Below are 15,721 nucleotides of genomic sequence, written 5' to 3'. Positions count from 1 at the left end.
GTAGTAGTAGTAATAGCTAGCACATAAAGATAAAGAGTAAGAGCTATTTCCACAAACCAGGGTGTTTTGAGGTGAGACAGAGCATTCAGATACGTTGTGTTCCACATGCAATTTGAAGTGGTGCAGTCTAAGGTAACCTCTGCGTCAGACACTAAAACCACATGGTTTCCCCCAAAGAATACTGGGAGCTGTAGTTTGTTATGGGTTGTCTGGGAGGGACAAGCTACAGCTCCCAGGATTCTTTGGGGAAAGTCATGTGCTTTGAATGCACTGTGTGGGTGTGACCTAGGAAGGTTTAGGAACATAGGAAGCTGCCTTATCCCCAAGAAGCCACTGGTCTCTCTTTCCCAGCATTGTCTCCCCTGGGTGTCAAAGACGGGTCTTTCCTAGTTCTACCTGGAGACACCAGGGACTGAACCCTTGTTTATACACACATCTTTCTGGGTGTGTAAATCAGATCCGAACCTGGCTTAGAAATTGCTCCGGGCCTGGATTCTAAAGTCCTGGGGCGCAAATCTCCTCTCTTGCTCCTCAGCCCCTGAAGCCAGTGCCGCCATTTCTGATGGGAATAATGCCCTGCATGTCCAGAGGCCAAAGGGATTTGTAAAAAGAACCATTTCATTGTTCAAAACAAGAGGAACCTGGCAAAGAAGAACCAGAGAGCTGGCCAAATTCTCCCTGTCTCACCTCTACCCAGACAGAGGGATCACCTAAGAGAATGTTTCTCTGTATAATTCTTTCAAGCCCCCCACACAGAAAACAAACTTGTCAAGGAAGACTGCTTTGTGTCCAGCAATATAAGGCTATTTTTCACAGAACATTTTATTTATTGTATTTATTGAATTTATATACTGCCCTATAGCGGGAGGTCTCATTCCCTTATGAGAGCCCAAACCTGTAGCGGTGCAGTCGGGGCACAGATCTCCCTGCCACCCTCCCGCTTGGTTGGACTGTTGGATGAAGAACTGGGGGACCAGGACTCAAAACCCCACTCAGCCACCAAGCTGGCTGGGAGACCTGGAGCCAGTTGCAGTCGCTTAGACTAATCTACCTCACAGGGCTGTTGTGAGAGGAAGGAGAAGCATGCATGCCCCCTTCAGCCCCTTGGAGGAACGTGGGATATAACTGTCATCGTTGTCATCACCTAAAACACATGTGCACGTGTGTGAGAGGGGGCGGGGCGAGGGCAAAGGAGCTGCCCCCTCTTGCCCGCCCTACGGTATTCTGAGGAACCTCCTTCCACCCACCCTAACATTTGTTTTGTGCAACTCGGACTCTCCAGCGAAATGTTCCAGTCCCAAGTCTCTGACAAATCCCCAGAGCCAAAGCTCTCAGGGTTGAGTCTTTGGCTATGAAAGCCTCAGCACAAATCCTGAGGGGTCCCCAGAAGCTGCGGGGGTCCATGTCTTCCCCACTTGCCCTCTGCGCGTCTCCCCACTCACCACGTTGGAAACATTGGGAGAGGCTCCTCGTTGCAGCAGGATCTTGACGATGGGGAGGTTCCCCATGAAGGAGGCCACGTGGAGAGGGGTCAGCCCAGACTGCGGACAGGAGAGAGGGAGCAAAGGGATGCAGGACGCTGTGCAGCGGAGACACGCGACACACACAGAACTCTGCCTCATAGCCCTTTTGCTACCCAGCCACGTACCCTCCAACATTCCTCTAATGAAAACGCCCGAAGGAAAAGTGGGACATTCCGGGATCAAATCAGAAACCGGGATGGCTCTGTGAATTTGGGACTGTTCTTGGAAAATAGGGACACTTGGAGAGTCTGCAATCAGCATCTTTGGATAACAATCCAAAAATATACATGAATTACTACATATCAGTTGACTGATCAACTAAAGATTTAGGCTGCAATTTATAATAAATCCATCTTCTAGGAAGGCAGCACCTGCACTTTGGAACTCCCTGGTGTGACATCAGAGAGGCACCTTTGCTGTACTCTTTTCGGTGCCAGCTAAAAGCCAGATATGTAAAATGTTGACATGTGTTTAATCTGTTTTTAGCTTAGCATTGATTATTTCTGAAAAATGTTGTAAATAGTTGTTTGTATTGATAATTTCATTGTTTTATTCTTTCAGTAAACTGCTTTAAGGTTTATATAAAGTACAGAAAAGTTAACTAAATGAATAAATCATATACCCACTTACTGGGGAGTAAGTTCCATGGAATTCAATGGCACTTACTTCCCAGCAAGCATGCACAGGACTGCAGCTTTAGGACCCAAGCAGCCAAGAGCACCCTTGTCTCTAGTCTCAGGTTGTGCTATTGCAATTGGAGAACCAAAAAGAAAACGTTGCCTTTCCATGGACCTTGTGCTAGAATGAGTCACCAGTAGTTGGGCAGCCTTGGTTCGGACACCAGTGTAGGAAGACTAAATGCATCATCACAGATTCACTGAGCAGAGGTTGATCCAAGGCTATTAGCCAGGACAACTGAATAGAATCTCCATGTCCAGAGGCCCCGGCAAAAAAGGAAAGAAAGCGAAAGGGCTGTGTCTGACACACACCCCTTCCCTGGTCTGCCTGTGCGCCTCCCCAAAGCATTTATTGGCTGCCCATTGTTGTAAGCAGGATCTTGGACTAGACAGACCCTTGGCCCGGCCTGGCACGTTCGTCCAGTATTCTCATTTACTTAAGGCATGAAAACCTCTGAAATGGCTTCTACAAGCCAAGCTAAATGGGGCATTTAAATGCAACTGTTTCAGTTAAAAGGTAGATGATTAATCAACTGAAAATTCCAAAATCAGTCAGAACCCCTCCCCAAAAAAAATCTCCACATAGCCACAAATGCCAAGAGATTTCTATTTGTCATGAGCCAATAGGCTTGGAACCTCCATTTCCCCTCTCATGGATGGATGGGAGTCGGTTGAAAAAAAGAAAAGAAAATTCTGCCTAAGGCCGCAAAAAAGCAATCAACCAAAATCTGTGGGTATCCAAGAAAACACCCCAATACATTCCAGGCATAATGTGGTGAGTAAAAGGTGTGACGAATTGCTGAAAGGTATCTTTGAACTATTGCAGACTGTTTTTCTCTTGGCTAGATCAAGTTATTTCCAAGAGTTCCTTATATTAAATGCTAAAGGTTCTATGACTGTATCGAAACCAGGCCTGCCCCTCCCCTAAGCCGAACACAGCGACCCACAAGTTAGGGCATTTGATCTGCCAGTGCCTGGAGATGCTGGGCTTCAGACCAGAGGTGAGCTCTGGGGCTCATCATGAAAGATTGGCTGTGTTTGGCTTGGTGGGGAACATGTTGAGTGGTCTTCATCTAAATGGTGTTTTCCCTGGGGACAAATCCTACAAATTAGTATTTGGGGGGTCCCCTTGGTGGTCCCCCTAACTTGCAAGGTCGTGCAAATTCAGAATTCACTAGGGCCACTTCGCCTCTCCTGGGTGCTCTGCGCCAATGGAAATGGTGGCACTTTTAGAGTTTGGCTCAGGGGCATCTACACTTCACTTTTTGTGTCTAGGCCTCTGCTGGGCTTGGTGTCCTGGCAGGTGCCTAACCTTGCCGCCTCTGGATATCCGCCATGATGTTTGTCCTAATTAATCCAAATGAACAGAGAAGTCCAGAAAAACCTCATTGCATATGTGGCTGTGGTCACATCAGTGTGCCTCACGGCTTCCCGTGCTGCACACATGGGGCACCAGGTACCTCGGTGACAGCATCAATGGAGGCTCCCGTCTTCAGCAAGAGCTCCATCACCCGGATGTGGTTCTTCTTGCAGGCAATGTGCAGAGGGGTGAAGCCATTCTGCAGGCACAGAGAAAAGGAGAGGCCCTTCAGCCTCCCTGGAAGAGAGACACGTGGCTCCCTCTCCTGCCACTTGCCCGCCCACTCACCAGCGCCCGAGCATTGGGCTTTGCCCCCTTTTCCAGCAGGACTTTGGCCACTCGGTGGTGGCCACAGTGGGCGGCCACGTGCAGCGGCGTCAGGTGGTCCAGCGTGATGTCGTCGATGTCAGCATTGTACTGCAGCAGAAGTCGCACACAGTCCAGGTGGTCTCCCTGGGAGGCCATGTGGATGGGCGACAGGCCGTTCTGTGGCAAGGAAATGCAAGGTTAGAGCCTGGCGTGACCCGAGAATGGAGACCCAGACCATCAAGGGTCTGGAAACCAAGCCTTCTGAGCAATGGTTGAAGAGAAGAGAAGACTGACAGCTGTCTTCAAATATCTGAAAGGCCGTCACACAGAAGATCTTGCATGCTTGTTTTCTGCTGCTCTGGAAGGTAGGACCTGAACCAACTGATTTAAATGACCACAAAGGAGATTCTGACAAAACATTAGAAATAACTTTATGATGCTAAGAACTGTTCAACTGTGGAATAGACTCCCACGAGAGGTGGTGAACTCTGCTTCACTGGAGGTTTATAAGCAGAGGTTGGGTGGCCGCTTGTCATTGATGCTTTAGTTGTGATTCCTGCATTGCAGAGGGTTGGACTGGACGACCCTTGGGGATCCCTTCTACAATTCTATGATTCTATGATTTAAAGCACTCTTATGCCACTTTAGCAGTCATGGCCTGTCCGTCCCCCACAAGAATCCTGATAACAACAGTTTGTTAAGGGTACAAACAGAGATGCATTTCCCAGCACCCTTAGGAAACTACATTTCCCAGGATTCCTTGGAGAAAACCATGACTGTTAAAGTGGCATAAGAGTGCTTTAAATATGTGGTGTGGAGGTGGCCCCGGGTGTAGCTGGGAAACAAGAGCCACAGTCCGATGCCCAGGGTGGGTGTTAGCACAGGGGGAAACCACCTCTGTCTCTGGGGAACATGATTTCGCTTGCCCCACGGCTGCTATTCCCCCACTTGCCCCACGGCTGCTATTCCCCATCACCTTGGTCTTTGCTTGGATGGGAGCACCGTGATCCAGCAGGATTTCCGCAATCCGCACATGCCCATTCCTGGAGGCGCAGTGCAGCGGTGTCAGCTCGTCCTGCAACAATGGGGAATAATAATAATAATAATAATAATAATAATAATAATAATAATAATAATTATTATTTATACACCGCCCATCTGGCTGGGTCACTCTGGGCGGCTTCCAACAAAATATTAAAATAGAATGAGAGTCAGGGGTGCAAATCAGCAGCGAAAGAACCACATGCACCACCTTGAGTTACTCAGAGAAAAGGTGATATTACCTCCCCTGGACAAACACCCAGAATTTTTTAAGGAAATTGAAAAATATGCAATACTTTTAAAAGCACTTTTACAGATCAAAAATCACATTATTACTTTAGGAACATAAAATGTATTATATATTACTTAGTTTGACATTAAATTATCTGGTATATTAAAAATACAGTGTATTGAGTTAGTCATTCCTTTTTATATTTTTGATTAGAAATGGATCTATAAGATGCTGAGCTGCAAGGAACCTTGCATGTCTTTCATTTTGCCAACTTATGAGCAGCAGGAAAAAATAATAAAAGCAGATGAAACCGTCAACATTATGGTAAAAAAGAAAGAAAATTATTATGTATTCTGAAAACTATTATGGGGCATATTCAACTAAGTCCTACTTAGGGTACACCCGTTAGAATTAATGAACCTAAATTAGTCATATCTATTAATTTTAGCAGGTCTACTCTGATTCAGATGAGCGCTGAAGACCACCCAATGCCCCTTGTCTCTACTGGGCCAAGCAGACATCAAGCACTCATTCCTATAATGGCTCTGAAAACGGGGGGGGGGGGGGGGGAGAGACAAAACTCGGCGAATACTGCATGAAACTTACTCAGTCTCATTTTCTGAGTTATCACTATCAGTTTCTGCTTCTTCCTGTTGGGGGGAAAGTGAGGATTTTCCTCCCTCCCACGTTCTGCGCTTGCACTTCTCATGCCTGGAGTTCTCACTAAGCTGCAGTGTAATTCGGAAGAAGTCCTTCTCACTAAACTCCTTTGCCAGGCTCCTTTGGAGTGGCTTCTCTTCGAGACACCCGTCCCTCTGTGGGTGAACATGAATTCATGCAGAGATGCAGCAGCTTCCTCCTCCATAGGCAACATTGGGGGAGTCATTGAGCCACACAAAAGGGAGAAGGAAGAGGACTCCAATTTCTCATTGTACATAGCTCACTCTACAACCGAGAGCCACAAGGGGCTTGGCCCCGTCTGGGCTGCCTGTATCCTCACGAGGAGGAGATCAAATCCAGAGCAGTGACTCTTGTGGGGAGGCCACGGACACCCTCTTCTGGGCCTGATATGTCTGGCTTCTCCTGCGAGTCATTAGAAAGAAGGGGAAATGCCCAAAGGTGCTAAAAGGATTTCTGCACTACAATATGAGTATCATATGAGTATCATATGAGTATCATATTCAAGAGCTCTCCAAAGAGAGAAGAGAGTTGCTGGGGCTTCCGCAAGGAGCAGCCAAACTCCTGCCAGCAGCTCTTGAGGTTCACCTTTCTCTTTGGTCTGAAGATTGGTGCCCATGATGTCCTCATGTTTAGGTAAGTAATGTTGTGCGCACATTCACAGTAAATAAGGTAAAACAGTACAAAGCAAAGGTGTTGGTAAGCATAATAGAGGAATTAAGTGTGACACTCTTGGGAGGGGAGAGTGTGAGATTGGAACAGGGGTGCCAACTGCTGGGGGCCCAACCCTTTTGGGACCCCCAATATTTTGGAGGTGGGGCCACCCCCAATGTTCAAGAACGCCGGAGGAGGCCAAGCAGCTTCAGTGGCCTCCTCCTCCTCCTCCTCCTCCTGCAGCAGCAGCAAAGGGGAAGCAGCCTCAACTGGTGGCGGCGGCAGGAGGAGGAGGAGCTGCTGGCCATTGAGCGGCGCTGCCACTGGGTTTGGCTCTGCCCCTGGCTCCTCCTGACATCAGGATGTTGGGACGTCACACGCGTGGTGTTGGCCCCTGCAGCCTCCCTGGCAAGTTGGCGCCTCTGGCTTGTGATGTTGGTAGTGAGTGATGATTGGATGAGAGTTTGAAAGGGAGTTTGAATACTGATGAGAGGGTCTGTTTGGGAGTGTGTGGTTGCTGGAGGGAGAGTGTGGATGGTGGCAGGGTTAGTTTGATAGAATAAGGACTGCCTTGTTGTTCACCATTGTCTTATAGAGGACAAAGAAACAAATAAGATAATACAAAACCGAACCTATAGGCTTCTGTTCGCTTAACGATCATAACACCCCTGTTTCTCCTTTCTGCTTTAATAAATGCTTGTAGTGTGCACTCATGCCATTTGACTACGTTAGAGGCAGGAGATATTCAGGGATAGCTCACCCTGGATCATGAGACTCTTGATCTCAGGGCTGTGGGTTCGAGCCCCACATTGGGCAAAGGATTCCTGCACTAGATGACTCTCGAGGTCCCTTCCAACTCTACAATTTTAATTCTTGAAAAAACATAGCATCTGTGTTGGCAGCAGAGGAAAGGAGGGGCTGTGGACCTCACAGAGGGCGAGAGGTGGTAAGGGGCAGCTGGGGGGGGAGGGTGCAAGGACCACATAGCTGAAGGGGTGGTGGCCTGACAGGGCTGCCCTCCTTGTCTCCTTCCTGCCTCTCCTGATGCCAGGCCCTGTCTTGGTTGGAAGATTCAGAACAGACAAAAGAAAGGACTTTTCTTCCATGCAGCACTTAGTTAAACTGTGGAACTCCTTCCTACAGGAGGAAGTGATGGCCACCAACTCGGATGGCTTTCAAAGAAAATGAGGCAAAGTCATGGAGGGGGAGAGGGCTCTTGATGGCTATGTTCTGCCTCCAAAGTTGGCGACAGCAAGGCTTATGGGAAGCAACCCTAGGAAAGCATCAAATTCTGCTTGCAGGTTTCCCTTGGGGCTTCTGGTTGGCCCCTGTGAGAACAGGATACTGGATGAGAGGGGCCATTGGCCTGATCTTAGGTCCCTACCTTGGTGCGGGTCTCGATGTGGGCTCCCCGGTCCAGCAGCAGGCGCACCATGATGATGTTGCCCCGGCGGGAGGCGATGTGCAGTGGGGTGATGCCATTCTGTGTTTGTGGAGAGAAGAGCAGAGGGAGCTGTCTCATACCCAGCCAGACCACTGGCTCATCTTGCCTAGCAATGCCTCTTCGGATGGGCCATGGCTTTCCAAGATCTCCAGCTGGTCAGTCCCAGTCAGGGACTGGACCCAGGAACTTCTACATGCAAGCCAGCCCTCTCCTAGAAGCACATGTGGAGCCATTTCCAAGCCGAGGGACCCTCTCCTTTCTGGACAACCTTCCCAAACACCAGTGGTGGGCGGGACCAGAGCATAGCTCTCAACGTTTCCCTTTTTTAAAGGGAAATTCCCTAACCTATTGGTATTGGGGGACTTCAACATCCATGCTGATGCCACTCCCTCCTCACAGGCTCTGGACCTGGTGTCTTCCATGGCGACACTAGGGCTCTCCCAGTTTGTTTTGGGCCCCACACATCAAGCAGGCCACACGCTGGATTTGATTTTTGGCACCGGTATAGATGTGATCATGTCTCCTTCGATGAAGGTGCCATGGTCTGATCACTACGCTCTGAAAGCCAGGATTGACTCCCCCCCCCCGCTTAGGTGGCGAGCCGATTTGGGCTCGCCCGCAGAGGCTGATGGACCCTGATAGATTCCGTCAAGCCTTGCGGGACCTTGCTCCACCTGGCGACTCATTGACTGAGCTGTTGAGGGCTGGAATACCCAGCTCCTGGCAGCCATTGATGAGATCGCACCTAAGCGCCCTCTGCGACCCCGCAGAAACCGGGCTCCCTGGTTTACTGAGGAGCTTCGGAAAATGAAGCGGGACCTCAGACAGCTAGAGCGAGTATGGCGGGGTGCCCGTGACGGAGCCTCAAGAACATCTTATAGGGTTTTTATGAAAACCTATGAGATGGCAGTGAAGGCCGCTAAGAAGTCTTACTTCTCGGCCTCCATTGCATGCGCTAGCTCTCACCCAGCGCAATTATTTAGTATAATTAGGTCTTTAACGTCCCTTGAAGGACAGCCAAATTTAAATAACAATCTGACACACAGCTGTGAGGCATTTGCAAGCTTTTTTTGCGGAGAAGGTCCTGTTGCTCCGCCATGACCTCCCTGCCAATTTGGATACAATAAAGGAACTGGAGGCCCCTCGACTGTCCTCGAGTCCAGTATTGGACCACTTTGAGCGGATATCCCCAGCCGATGTGGACAGACTCCTCCGAGCTGGAAAGCCCACCACCTGTCCTCTTGACCCGTGCCCGTCTTGGCTGATTAGAGCGTGTCCAGACAAGGTGCGGGCCCCCCTGGGGGATATCATCAATTTGTCCCTTGGCACTGGGATATTCCCAGGGGAACTGAATGAGGCAGTGGTGCGCCCACTCTTAAAGAAAACATCATTAGATCCCTTAGATCTATCCAATTACCGCCCGGTTTCGAATCTTCCGTTCCTGGGTAAGGTGATTGAGAGCGCGGTTGCTGAACAGCTTGGTAGGTTTCTGGATGAAACATCGGCTCTGGATCCATTCCAGTCCGGCTTCCGCACTGGTCATGGGACCGAGACAGCTCTGGTCGCCCTAACAGATGATCTCCGCAGGCAGCTGGATCGAGGCGGGTCGGGGCTGCTGATTCTTCTAGATCTGTCAGCAGCCTTCGACATGGTCGACCACGAACTCCTGGACCACCGCCTTACCGATGTGGGGATCCAGGGCACAGTCCTTCAATGGCTGCGCTCGTTTCTCTCTGGTCGGGGACAGAGGGTGGCGCTTGGGGGGAAATTGTCATCGCGCCACTCCTTGGTGTGTGGAGTGCCTCAGGGTGCGATACTCTCCCTGATGCTTTTTAACATCTTTATGCACCCCCTCGCCCAGCTTGTCTGGAGTTTTGGGCTGGGCTGCCATCAGTATGCCGATGACACCCAACTCTATCTGTTGATGGATGGCCATCCTGACTCGGCCCCAGATACACTGACCAGATGTTTGGAAGCTGTGGCTGGATGGTTACGTGGGAGCCGGTTGAAGTTAAATCCTTCGAAGACAGAGGTCCTCTGGCTGGGACGGGACGATATGGGATTGAGGGGGCAACTCCCATCTCTTGCGGGGGTGCAATTAGTGCCAGCACCGTCCATTAAGAGTTTGGGTGTAATCTTCGATACCTCCCTCTCTTTGTTATACAGCTATAACAAAGGCGGCATTTTTCCATCTCCGCCAAGCTAAGCAGTTGGCCCCTTATCTCTCTCGCCCTGACCTAGCCACTGTGATCCACGCGACGGTCACCTCCAGACTGGATTATTGTAACTCGCTCTACGTGGGGCTGCCCTTGAGACTGACCCAGAAACTCCAGTGGGTGCAGAATGCCGCGGCGAGACTCCTCATGGGGTCCTCGCTGCGGGAGCACATTCACCCGGTGCTATACCAGCTGCACTGGCTCCCGGTGGAGTACAGGATCAGGTTTAAGGTGCTGGTTTTAACCTTTAAAGCCCTATACGGCTTAGGACCCTCGTACCTACGGGAGCCAGTGCAGCTGGTATGCCCCACAGAGGAACCTATGGTCTGCAACTAAAAACATCCTGAAGGTCCCAGGCCACAGAGAGGTTAGGCTGGCCTCAACTAGAGCCAGGGCCTTCTCGGCTTCAGCCGGTGGAACGCTCTGTCACAAGAGACTAGGGCCCTGTGGGACCTGACATCTTTCTGCAGGGCCTGCAAGACAGAGTTGTTCCACCAGGCCTTTGGTCAGGGCCCAGCCTGACTCCCTCCTCAGGCAACCTGCACAGAATTTTCCTTAACGGTTGCCATTAATTTGATTTTAATTATTTTTTATAATGAAATGTTTTTAGAATGTTGGATTATTTGATTGTTGGATTACTTGATTGTTGTTAGCCGCCCTGAGCCTGGCTTCGGCTGGGGAGGGTGGGATATAAATAAAAAAATTTATTATTATTATTCCGAATAGGATTCATCGCAAGAAAAGGGAAAAGTTGACAGCTATGGACCAGAGGCCAAGCTGTGTGCAGCAACCAACATCAGTGCTGCCTGTTTCTACACATCCTCACGCTTTCCCCCACGTCCAGGCAGCCAAGAGGCATTAAAGGAGCTCAAGGACACTCGGTTGGTCAGAGCATGGTGCTGATTACGCCAAGGCTGCAGGTTCGATCCCCATGTGGGACAGCTGCATATTCCTGCATTGCAGGGGGTTGGGCTAGATGATCCCATGGGTCCCTTCCAACCATAGCTGTCAACACATTCTAGCCAGGCAAAAACACTCACGGAGGGTGTCAGTCAGGGATGCTGAAGGGGGTGTGGCCTGGGGGAAAGGGTGTGGCCTTGGAAGACGGCCAGGCAGATGCTCCCTGGGATTGTGGTCCCAACCTCTGTTCTGTGTTGTTCCACCGTGCAGCAGTCCGTGGCTAATCAGATCAGGCACCGGTGTGCAGGGCTCCCTTTTGCCCAGGTCTCTAAAGCCCCCCTGGGCGCGAGTGCCTCTTCAGCAAAGCTTGCCGGCAGCCAGGCTCCAGCCCGATCCCACCCGCACCACCAGCGCTCCAATTCTGCCACAAGCCTTACAAGCTGGCTGTGATCCTCAAGGACACCACAAAGCTAACTTAGCACTGGGTCAGCTCACTCCCAAGAAGCAATCTGGCTCCCTCACACGTCCATTGATCTTCAGACCCAGCAACTCATCTCACTGTATCTCCCGCGGCTGCCTCAAGGCTGTCTTGGGGGAAAGACCTGCGTCTTGCTCTTCTGACTCTTCAGCTAATGCTTATGGGACTTGAGTTTTTCCTGGCCTTCCCTCCTGTCCCACTGGACTGACAGCCAGCTCTGCTACAGCCCCAGAGGCAGGGCCACTTGCAGGTGGGCATCCACCGGGCCTGACAAGAGGTCTCTGATCTGCGCCGAGACTGAATGGACCCAGGCCCCGACCACGAGTGGCTGAAGGGCCCTCCGAGCCAAGTCCGAGACCCAGAACAAGCCCTAATCCTTTCTCCTCACTCCTGTCCTGCTTCTCACTAAACAGGGCATTTGCACTAAGGGAGGGGTCGGCCTCTTTCTCAAAGGGGGTCTTCTTTGCTGTCTCTGAAGTAGTGCAGGTGAAGGAGCACAGTGGAATGTTCCTCTGTACAAAAGCATTCCCTGAACATAGAAAAGGAGCATGTCAGGGTTCTAGCCTAACCTCGCAGGCAGGTTGGCTTTCTATGTGCTAGTTTTTTTAATTAAAAAAACCTCTTTTTTCATTTTTGTACAAAGGAGCATTCATTCATTCATGCAAGCCATCCCCCAGAACAGTCTGATGTGGCAGATAGGAAGCTGCCTTAAACAGAGTCAGTCCACTGATCCAGTCAGCTCAGTATTGTCTACACTGGCTGGCAGCAGCTCTCCAGGCTGTCAAAAAGGTGTCTCTTCCAGCCCGACCTGGAGATGCCAGGGATTGAGCTTGGGGCCTTCTGCCTTCCCTTCCCCTTCTGTAAGCACTGGGGCCACGTCAAGGGGCCTCCTGCAAGAGCCGCCGGAGGACTCTGGACACCCACCTGGGGAGTGAAATTGACGCTTGCGCCTCGGTTCAGGAGCAACTGGGCCACGTTGAGGTTCTCGTAGTGTGCAGCAATGTGCAGTGGGGTAAAACCAGTCTGTGGGAGAGAAGAGGGTGGGGAGACTCCAGGTGAACATAATGCCATGACCTATCTTCAAAGCTGGCTCTTCTGCCAGCCCTTTTCTTTAGGCAAGATGCCGGTCTTGGGTGGCTAGCCCCATAAACTGCCTTAGGAGGGATTGCACCTGGAAACTAAGCCTTGCTCAATCTCAGGCAGCCCCTCAAAGGCAGCCCTTGGCCCTTACTGGAACTCCCTGCCTACCTTGGACAGGACGTCCGCATTGGGGTCGTTCTGCAGGAGCACAGCCGCCGTCCGAGTGTCATCATTGCGTGCAGCTATGTGCAGTGCTGGCAGCCGCACTTTGCCCTTGGTCCCGTAGTTAATCAGGTGAGCCACCACATTTTCGTGGCCCTGCTGCAGAGCCACAGCCAGAGGTGTGAATCCATCCTGCCGTGGATCAGGGAGGGAGGAAGAGACACATAGTGAGCCAAGGGGTCCATGTCATCCCAAAGAAGCGCAAGGGCGGAGCATGGAGTGGGAACACCGGACAAAGGGGGAGCTACTCACTTCCGTGGCAACGTTTTGGTTGGCGCCATTCTCCAGCAGGAACTTGACCACTTCCAGGTGGTTCTCCTGCGCTGCCATGTACAGAGGCGTAAAGCCTTTCTGCAAACACAGAATCAGAACCCGCATTGCCAGCTGCACAAAACAACGCCCACCCATCGCTGCTGATCACAGAACGGCAGGGAGGCACAAGGGGTGAAATGGATTGGCTTAAGGGGCAAAGGGAAATACTCAAAGTTCAATAGAATCAATGGTCGCATAACATAACAGCAACAAGCCTGTTTCTGAGTCCCAGCTCTTTGTCACATGGTGTGATGACCAATGGAAACCAGAGCGGTGCTATGCAGAGAGAAATAGGGTTGCTTATCAGCAGCTCCTGCTGAACTTTACAGGGAGAAGGCTGCAAACTGGGACAAAAAGTAGGGGCAAGGGGAACCTGCCCTTGCTTCTGCTTTTGGAAGTTTCATTTCTATGTCTGGAAAACCGCCACCGTCACTCTGGATGGTGAGACAGTGGGAAACCCGTCCTTGGACGGCAAGTACCCCAAAGAGAAGAGAGCAATTAACTGATCTCTTTTCAAATAAACTAACACAAGAAACCTTCCCAGTGTGTGCCCTGGGCTAACTGGTATGGGGAGGTGGATTGGGTTAGGGGCATCATTTGGATTCTCCACTGTAGGCACCAAAATGCCTTGGGACCACCCATAAAATAACAGAAAAGGAGACGGTGTGGGGCTGGAGTAGGATTTAGGATGAGGGAGGGAGGGAGGGAAGGAAGGAAGGGAGGAAGGAAGGATTTGGAAAGAAGGTTATCAACGATGAAATTTTAAACAACAGTTCTGCATTTTTTATTCATTACAGTTTCTACTCAAGATCCTGCTTAGCAAAGAATAATCTAGAAAGGAAACAAATAAACTGCTAGCCTGTGCATATTAAAACCAAATGGTTGGAATTACCAGCTGTTTACTCACCTGCTTAGCAAAAGTATCGCCAGCATAAGCGGAGAGGCTGAGCATTAGCTCTAAAGTGCTCACAAAATGAGCATGGCTTCATGTTTATGCAACCAAAGGCAAGCACACTCAGTCTCCTTGCTTTGGGAAAATGACTCAAAAGTACAAATTGCAAACAGGATCAGAAGGATTTGGGGGAGGGGGAGGGGTCTGCTTGCTGATCTCAGCCAGAGTGACCGACAGCAGTGAGTCCTGAAAATAGAGAGCTTGCCCTCTAGGCCCCCTAAGCCTGTCATTCTGCATTCCACCCCCCACCTTGCCTCAGTGCTTTCCTACCCAATTTCTCTCCAACTCCCTGGCATTTGTTTGACCTTCAGATACCTGCTTATGTAACTCAAAGACACAGCAGACTGCCACGGAGGGGCAGTGCCTCCCCAGGCCAGCAGGGGGCTCCTGCGCCAGACGATGGTCCCTATTCCATCCAAACAGGCACAGAGACATGACGACCCACACTGCCCCCCCCCTGCAGCTCTGACGGAGCAGGTGACATGAGGATGGTTGGCTGCCTGGCAGAAAGAGAGTGACGCTGGCAGGGAGATAGCCAGGGACTGAAGCGGCTCAGAAGCATCTATGTGATGCGCACAGAGGGACGCGAGAAAGAGACCTTGGATGGCTTTGAATCTGCAAGCTTCACCCAGCCCAGCCAGACTCAAGCAAAGCAATATTTACAATGCTGCAGGCTTGAAGTAGGCAGATTAATCAGCCAACTAACACCATTGGTGATTGGTTTGAAATAGACCCGGGGCCACAGTCTCTCTTGCAGGGACCACATAGTGGTGGCAGGTAGGGTCAGGGAGGGGAAAGTGGGCAGAACGGGCAGAGCAACAGATGGAACTCATCTGTTTGGACAGTGGCAGACAGTCCAGCCGTGGCTTCACACCCTCCCGGAGCGCTTCTCTCTCACTTGGAAGGAGGACAGAGAGGGACGGATGCCGGCGGGTGTAGGAACCAGAGTACTGCACATCGACATTTGCTACTCTGCTTACTTTTGCCTGGGCTTCCCCCACCACCACCATTTGCTTGTGGCCCCTGAATGCTTATCCAGAAGACAATGTGGCCCTTAGTCTGAAAAAGGTTCCCTAGCCCTGTTCAAGTATTACTACTACTACTACTACTACTATTTAAAAACAATAATAAGGCACACAGCTTGAGTCTGGCAAAGGACTGCTGGATCATGTAGAATCGGTTTCCTTGTGCGCCCAATACTCTCTGCCCCCTGCTTGTTAAGGGGCCTGGCCCACTCCTGGTCTTTTCCCGCAGAGCCTTCAAAGCCCTGAAGCTCCAGAGCCTCCCAGCTCCTTGCCCAGGCGAGGCCAGAGGCAGGCAACTTACCTGGGACTGTGCATTGACATTTGCCCCAAAGTTCACCAGCTCCCTCACCACGTCCTCTTGTCCTGCCAAGGCAGCGATGTGCAAGGCCGTGTTCCCTTTCTGAAAAAGCCAGATGGAAGAAAAGGGTCAAGCAGGGTACAAATTGCAAGCAGTCTAGAAAAAAACACCTTTAAAAACAAACAAACAAACAAACAAACAAACAAACAAACCCCTATGGATCTATACATTGAGAAAACAGCAGAAAACCACACACACACCCAAGTTGGGTAGCGTATCACTAGCGTATTTTGTTCTTGTTGACATCCATCTGTCTCGAG

At 50.6% G+C, this 15,721-nt stretch overlaps 1 protein-coding gene across 11 annotated transcripts in view; it reads right to left on the bottom strand.

Annotated features, from left to right (window-relative positions):
• Positions 1-15,721, bottom strand: part of ANK1 (ankyrin 1) — a 189,089-nt gene that overhangs the window by 71,461 nt on the left and 101,907 nt on the right. For all 11 annotated transcript variants that reach the window (XR_014221487.1, XM_082229684.1, XM_082229690.1 and 8 more), the window contains exons 4-12: positions 15,405-15,503; positions 13,067-13,165; positions 12,761-12,946; positions 12,437-12,535; positions 7,859-7,957; positions 4,846-4,944; positions 3,849-4,046; positions 3,661-3,759; positions 1,443-1,541 (exon numbers count right to left, since the gene is read on the bottom strand). Coding sequence is in view for 10 of the 11 variants with exons in the window: in XM_082229684.1 (XP_082085810.1) it covers positions 1,443-1,541; positions 3,661-3,759; positions 3,849-4,046; positions 4,846-4,944; positions 7,859-7,957; positions 12,437-12,535; positions 12,761-12,946; positions 13,067-13,165; positions 15,405-15,503 (1,077 nt within the window). In the remaining variant the exon portion in view is untranslated. The remainder of the gene's footprint in view (positions 1-1,442; positions 1,542-3,660; positions 3,760-3,848; positions 4,047-4,845; positions 4,945-7,858; positions 7,958-12,436; positions 12,536-12,760; positions 12,947-13,066; positions 13,166-15,404; positions 15,504-15,721) is intronic.

This window comes from Podarcis vaucheri (assembly GCF_965113315.1).
Source record: "Podarcis vaucheri genome assembly, chromosome: 7".
NCBI lineage: Eukaryota > Metazoa > Chordata > Lepidosauria > Squamata > Lacertidae > Podarcis > Podarcis vaucheri.
Note: the sequence above shows the minus strand (reverse complement) of the source record. Positions and strands in the feature narration are given on the sequence as shown.